The sequence below is a fragment of the Mastomys coucha genome, unplaced genomic scaffold (genome assembly GCF_008632895.1).
Source record: "Mastomys coucha isolate ucsf_1 unplaced genomic scaffold, UCSF_Mcou_1 pScaffold2, whole genome shotgun sequence".
NCBI classification, from domain to species: Eukaryota; Metazoa; Chordata; class Mammalia; order Rodentia; family Muridae; genus Mastomys; species Mastomys coucha.
Genome location: NW_022196902.1, coordinates 24,144,898 through 24,152,357, shown reverse-complemented (window position 1 = coordinate 24,152,357; position 7,460 = coordinate 24,144,898). Strand labels below are relative to the sequence as shown.

The following is a 7,460-nucleotide window of genomic DNA, read 5'->3' as shown; positions in this document are numbered from 1 at the left end:
ATACAAGAAGCCTATAGAACTCCAAATAGACTGGACCAGAAAAGAAATTCCTCCTGTCATATAATAATGAAAACACCAAATTTACTAAACAAAGAAAGAATTTTAAAAGCAATAAGGGGAAAAGGTCAAGCAACATTTGAAGTCCGACCTATCATAATTACACTAGACTTCTCACCAGAGACTATGAAGGCTAGAAGATCCTGGACAGATGTCATACAGACCCTAAGAGAACACAAATGCCAGCCCAGACTACTATACCCAGCAAAACTCTCAATTATCAGAGATGGAGAAAACAAGATATTCCATGACAAAACCAAATTTACACAATATCTTTCCACAAATACAGCCCTACGAAGGATAATAGATGGAAAACACCAACACAAGGAGTGAAACTACACCCTAGAAAAAGCAAGAAAGTAATCTTTCAACAAACCTACACAAACATAATTCCACCTCTAACAACAAAGACAACAGGAAGCAACAACTACTTTTTCTTAATATCTCTTAATATAAAAATTAATATTACCAACATATCCTAATCAATTGAAATTCAAAAATATGAAGAATTAGAAATTTGTTAGCTATCATCCAGTGGTCTCTCTAACTTGGTAATTGGAGAAATAGGTCCAATATTGTACAATCCATATACACTTTCTGCTTGTTTGCACGTGACACTGTCTTGTTAAGTAACACATAATGGTCTTGAAATCATGCTTCTCCTATCTCAGCCTCTCTATTAATAGGATTGTTTATTTGATGTTCTTACACTATATTATGGTTTTCAGAACAGCTTATATATATCAAAATTATTTATACAGACGAAAGAAATGTAGACAATTAACTTGGGAGGTGGCTTGTAAGAGAACAAGAAAGGGTGAGAGTGAATGTTTTGCTTGATATTTATAATTATTGTCTCAATTTTGAAGAAGAGGAACTTATAAGTTATTTTTTTTCTAAGATAAATGCTTTTCAAAATCATCACAGCCAATGAACCCGAATCTTACCCTCACCTAATGTCTGTGCCATCCTCCAAGCAGAACCATTGTTCACTGAAACAGCTAGTGAATGACTTCATGGATAGACCATCTTAATACACAACACTTCTTAAATGAATGTAACCTATTCCCTGTGAGCTGAGAATGATGACAATCACTCTAGTCAAATAGCTTTGACCATAGCAGGAAATCTGTTTTCAAATCATGTCTACAATTCATTCCTTGGTGCAGCAGAACTATTAACTCTTAGCTTAGCTACTATGGAGGTAAAATCCTTTGGTGATGTGAGGGTCATTGAAGTATAGACTTATTGCAATGAACTCCAAAGTCTAAAAATTGTTCTTATTTTGGGCTTGTACCAGTAAGAGGCAAGATTTTAAGCTCTACTAAAAATAAAACAAACAAACAAACAAACTTTATGTTCATTTAATAACATGACTACCATTTTTGTGATTGGTATAAAAATATATATTGTGTTGAATATAATAAAAAATAGACATTAATATTAAAAAAAGAAAAAAAAACATTAACTCGTGCCTTTCTGCTCTTCCTGCCCAGTCTTTTCAGCCTCATCTCCCATAGTGAGGAGCAAGCACAGAAGAGCCCGGCATTGCATGGGCCCATTCTGTGCCTTTCACCTTGATTTCACTCTGTTCATTTATAGATGGACAACAGACTTAGTAAAAGGACATGTACAAGGTCACAAGACGGCGACTTGGTAAGGTGGGATCAAAGGTCAGTTCTGAACTACCCCAACGCCACATGGAGTCCAGGACACAACTTTAGCTGCCACTCCTCAGGTGTCTCCCACCTTGTTTAAAGTATGTCATTCACATGTTTTAAGAATTAGAAATGGGGGCTGGGCAGAGGGCTCAGTCGGTAAATGAGCTTATTTGCAAACAAGAGGACTTAAATTCAATCCCCAGAACCAAAGTGGAAACTAGCATGCTGTAATCCTAAAGTTTCTGCATCACTGAGAGATATTGTCTCAAAATCAAGGTGAGGGATACCTAAGGAACGACAACTGAGGTTGGTCTGTGGCCTGCACACATATGTGGGCACACATTCACACAAATAAAAGAATTAGGTATGGATATGTGAGTGTGAACAAAGCATCCAGAAATACAAGCACTGTGCACTGAGAGCTGTCTAGGCACCGAGACCATAAGAGAAGTACAAACAATAACAAAGAAAAACTTCTAAGCTGGCAGTGGTGGTGCATGCCTTTAATCCCAGCACTTGGGAGGCAGAGGCAGGTGGATTTCTAAGTTTGAGGCCAGCCTTGTAAGAATTGAGCAAACAGGGACACCTCATAAAAATACCAGGAAGCCAGGAATGTCCATTAAGCCTAAAGACAGAGAGCTTCAGAAGGGTTTACTGAACAAACATTCATCCCCAAGAGATGCCCTAATTGCGGGGAGTAATGCCTGGTTCCAGGAAACATCCCCAGTAGGGGGTGAATCTCCCCCCAACCCCTCCTATGTGCAACAGATATCTCCTCCTCACCTGGGGGACAAAGATCAATGGAAACAAAGAACAATGGGAAAGATAACCAACTCAAGCTGTAAACCTATATACTGGAAGGGTATAAAGAGTGTGTGTTTTTGTTCCCCAGGGTCACCTTTGCCCCAATTGCAAGACAACCCTAGTATACTGGATTATTAAACCTCTTGCTTATTGCATCGATCTCCATCTCTGTGTCTTCATGAGTGGGACATCCACCCTGAATCTTACATCTTGGTGCATTGGCTGGGAAAATCCTCCTCTCATGGGACAAGTGGAGATTGGAGGAGAGAATGCTCTAGTAGGTACCACTTTGTGTCTGTGTCTGACTTTTTGAATCTGTGTCTTCTGTATTTTTGATCTGTAGCCGCAGCTGTTTCTTGGAGGTAGTCTTGCGAGGCAGGTAGCTGAACCTTGATGTTGCAGACTACCAGAGTCCTGGACACTCTGGACTCTATCTGGGAAATCGGATCCAAAAGGGTTAGACTCCATCTGGGGGTGGCGGCAAGGAGACACTATGGAGTTCTTTTGTTTTGTGTTTGTGGCGTTCCTGGCAGGGGCGCCTCAGTCTGTCTATCTCTGTCCTTTTATTTGCATATGGATTTGGACTGACCATATTTTTGGACAGCATGGGGCAAACTATGTCTACCCCCATGAGTTTGACTCTTAAACATTGGGCAGAAGTTAGGTCTAGGGCCTATAATATCTCAGTAGAAGTGGAAAAGCATAAATGGAAGACTCTTTGTGCTTCAGAATGGCCTTCCTTTGAGGTCAGGTGGCCAGCCGATGGCTCTTTCTCCTTGACTCCTATTCGATTAGTCAAACAGAGAGTCTTTAGAACAGGTCCTGGGAGTCATCCAGACCAGATCCCATACATCCTGGTCTCGGAAGATTTGGTATCTAAACCTCCCCACTGGGTCCATCTGTGGGTGTCTATCCTCGTTGTACAGGACCAAGCCAAGAAGAATGTCCTCTTGGACACCAATGCTGACCTTCTCCTTTTGGACCTGCCTCCTCCCTACCCGCCTCCACCCCGCACTCCACCCTCATGTAGGTCCAGCTACAGGACCCCTGGCACCATTGGCTGCAGGTCCTTTGGCCTCACCAGAAGAGGAGAGAGGTGCAGAGGCTTCATCCTCAGAGTTGGAGGGACCTGCCCACAGGACCCGCAACAAGAGAGGAACAGTCCCTGACCAGATCAACATTTTGCCCCTCTGGGCCTGTGACCCTCCCGATGAGCAGGGCCACTAGTCCCTGCAGTATTGGCCATTCTCAGCAGCTGATTTGTATAACTGGAAGTCCCACAACCCATCCTTCACTGAAAATCCTCAGAGCCTGACTAACCTCATTGAATCTCTCCTCTTTTCCCATCAGCCCACCTGGGATGACTGTCAACAACTGTTACAGTTTCACAACCAAGGAGAAACAGCATATCCTCCTCAAGGCCAGGAAAAATGTCCCTGGGGTGGACGGGCGACCCTCCCTCCTACCAGTTGATACTGATGCAGGTTTTCCGCTGACAAGTTCAGACTGGGACTTCACGCCTGAAGGTAGAGAGCACTTGAAAGTTTTCTGCCAGGCTCTTTTGGCAGGTCTCAAGGGAGCAGTGAGATGCTCCACTAATTTGGCTAAGGTAAGAGAGGTGATCCAGGGGCTGAATGAATCTCCCTTAGCAGAGGGAGGCTCATGGAGGCTTTCCGCCAGTTTACTCCTTACCATCCCAGCAGTAAAGAACATAAGGTTACTGTTACAGTTGCTTTTATTGATCAGTTGAGCCAAGGTATCAGGAAGAAGTTGCAGAAACTAGATGGGTTACAAGATAAGTGTTTGAGAGAGTTAGTGCAGGTGGCTGAGAAAGTATTTTATAACCAAGAGACAGAAGAAGAGAAAGAAGATAGGAAACAGAAAGAACAGGAAGCAAGAGAATTAAAAAGAGAAAAGAGACAGGAAAGGAAGCATCACAGAATCTTGGCCACAGTAGTTAGAGAGATTAGGGAACTTAGTAAGATAGTACCTGGCAACCGAAGAGAACCCCTGGCCAAGGATCAATGTGCTTACTGTAAAGAAAAGGGGCATTGGTTGAGAGAATGCCCCCAAAAAGAAGAAAAAGGGGCCCTATGTTTCAGACAGAAAGCTGGTGGGGCATAAAGTGCTGGCCATTCAGGCAGAGACAGGCAGATTTCTGAGTTCGAGGCCAGCCTGGTCTATAGAGTGAGTTCCAGGACAGCCAAGGCTACACAGAGAAACCCTGTCTCCAAAAACCAAAAGCCAAAAAAAAAAAAAAAAAAAGTGCTGGCCATTCAAAAGAACAGTGACAGTGAATAGAGGGGACAGGGTTCAGATCCCCTCCCCAAACCCAGGGTAACCTTTACTGTGGAGGGGAAACCTACTCAGTTTCTGGTGGACACAGGGGCAGAATATTCGGTCCTCCTACAATCGGATGGGCTGATTTCCAAAAAGAAGTCCTGGGTCCAAGGGGCTACTGGCAACAAACAATACTTATGGACTACTTGAAGAACAGTAGGCCTAGGTGTGGGCCGGGTATCTCACTCATTCATTGTCATCCCAGAATGCCCTTGCCCCTTGTTAGGATGAGACCTTCTCACTAAGATGGGAGCACCGATCCATTTCCTCCCAGAAGGACCCCAGGTCAGGGGCTGACAGGGAGAACCCATCCAGGTGCTGACTATGAAACTAGAAGATGAGTACCAACTCTTTGAGAATTAGGATTGCAGGCCTGAAGATGTAGATTGGTGGTTATGGAACTTCCCACAGGCTTGGGCTGAGACAGCAGGAATGGGGAAAGCTAAGAACCAGCCTCCGGTCCTTGTGGAGCTGAAGGCCCAGGCCAGCCCAGCAACCATTCGCCAGGATCCTATGTCCAAAGAAGCCTGAGATGGGATCCGGCCCCACATCCTAGGTCTCCTCCAACTGGGGATCCTGTGGAGGTGCCCAGTCCACATGGAATACTTTCCTCCTCCCAGTATGAAAGCCAGGGTCCAATGACTATCAACCTGTCCAGGACCTCAGGAAGTAAACAAACAGGTGTCCAACCTCCACCCTACAGTTCCTAACCCATATAACCTTTTGAGCTCCTTGCGTCCCTCTAGGATCTGGTATATTGTACTGGACCTCAAAGATGCCTTCTTCTGCCTATCACTGGCCCCTAAGAGCCAAGAGTACTCTGCCTTTGAATGGAAAGACCCTGAGTCGGTTATAACGGGCCAGCTCACGTGGACCCGTTTTCCTCAGGGCCTCAAGAACTCTTCCACTATTTTTGATGATGCCCTACATCAAGACTTAGCTGCCTTCCAAGCATCCAATCCCCAGATAACTCTCTTGCAGTACGTGGATGACCTTCTTTTAGCTGCATCCAGCAAGGAACTGTGTTTGGAAGGGATCAAATGTGTATTCATGGAACTGGGAGAGTTAGGCTACCGTGCCTCAGCCAAGAAAGCTCAGATATGTTGCCAAAAGGTCAGTTACCTGGGGTATTTGCTCAGGGAAGGGAAGAGATGGCTATCAGATGACAGAAAGGAAACTATGTTTCACATCCCACCACCTAGGAGTCAGAAACAGGTTAGAGAGTTCCTGGACACAGCAGGCTTCTGTCTCCTATGGATACCCGGGTTCGCCAAGATGGTGGCCCCTCTCTGTCCTCTCAACAAGAACAAGTAGCCTTTTGTGTCGGGGGAGAAAGAGCAAGGGGCTTTTGACACTATCAAAACAGCTCTCATGTCAGCCCCTGCCCTGGGTCTCCCTGATGTAAGTAACTAAGCCATTCCACCTGTATGTGGCAGAAAACAAGAGCATAGCAAAAGGGTCCTGACCCAAAAACTGGTGCCATGGAAGAGACCAGTGGCATACCTCTCAAAAAGATTAGACGCTGTGGCCTTCGGGTGACCTGCCTGTCTGAGGATCATGGCTGTGGTCACAGTGTTGGTTAAAGATGCAGATAAATTGACTCTGGGACAAAATCTGGTAATATCCACTCCACATGCCCTAGAAGTGTGGTCCACCAGCCCCCCAAATCTTACAGCCTGGTGTACAGAGTGAGTTCCAGGCCAGCCAGAGCTACACAGAGAAACCCTGTCATGAAAATGAAAAACAAAAAACAAAAAAACAAGAAAAAAAAAAAACCAAAAAACCAAAAAGAAAAAGGAAAACTTCTTTAAGCACAGAGAAGTTTCTGTGGCAGCTGGGAGGCAAAACCACAACAAATTAAACATGAGTAAGATAATCTGAGCAAGTAAACACAGGCAGACCATATAGAACTCAATAACAATAAATATAAAATGAGCCCAGAATGTATACTCACCTCCCAGAGTTCATATAACTCCTTCCTGAGGTCCTCCGGCAGCAGCTGCGTTATCTGCTTCATAGCCTCCTGAAATAAGAAATCATTACATCTATTACATTTACCTTCATCTAAGTCAGTATCTAGTCTACAAAAGCCCAACAAAGGACTTAGATTCTTCTGAATAACTCCTAGTAAACTGGTCTTTACTGGTTCTATTAAAAAAATTATATTCATTTTCTATTACTTCCATTATTGCAAAACTTAAAAGCATCACACAGAAAGGCAATTATCGTCATTGACATAACAGAAGTTACACTGTTTCCCAGAATGCACTGCTGAACACTCTGTTCTCTCTGCTCCAAAGGAGCTTACCATCTCAACTGGCTGCCCATCTGAAAACACTCTCTTCTACTCTGGTGGACAGCAGGACAATAACCAGTGGGGTTGAATGACTGTGTCCCCAGCAACTGCTTGAAGGGATGTCCTTGCAACTCAATGCTGGCTACTCTCAGGCCTTCCCAAGAAGGAGAAAATGAACTGGAGAAAAGGAACGAGTATTTGTATGCATATTTATAAAACAATGGGAGGAAAAATGGCCTGTAGCTTACAACTTCATCTAGAGCAAGCAGAACTCACCAGTACCAGCATTTGCTCTTAGGGTG

The 7,460-nt window shown here is 44.2% G+C and overlaps 1 protein-coding gene across 9 annotated transcripts in view; it reads right to left on the bottom strand.

Moving 5' to 3' along the window:
- Hddc2 (HD domain containing 2) overlaps nucleotides 1-7,460 on the bottom strand; it is a 128,446-nt gene that overhangs the window by 107,423 nt on the left and 13,563 nt on the right. For all 9 annotated transcript variants that reach the window (XR_004121591.1, XR_004121592.1, XR_004121595.1 and 6 more), the window contains exon 4: nucleotides 6,817-6,885. Coding sequence is in view for 4 of the 9 variants with exons in the window: in XM_031380726.1 (XP_031236586.1) it covers nucleotides 6,817-6,885 (69 nt within the window). In the remaining 5 variants the exon portion in view is untranslated. The remainder of the gene's footprint in view (nucleotides 1-6,816; nucleotides 6,886-7,460) is intronic.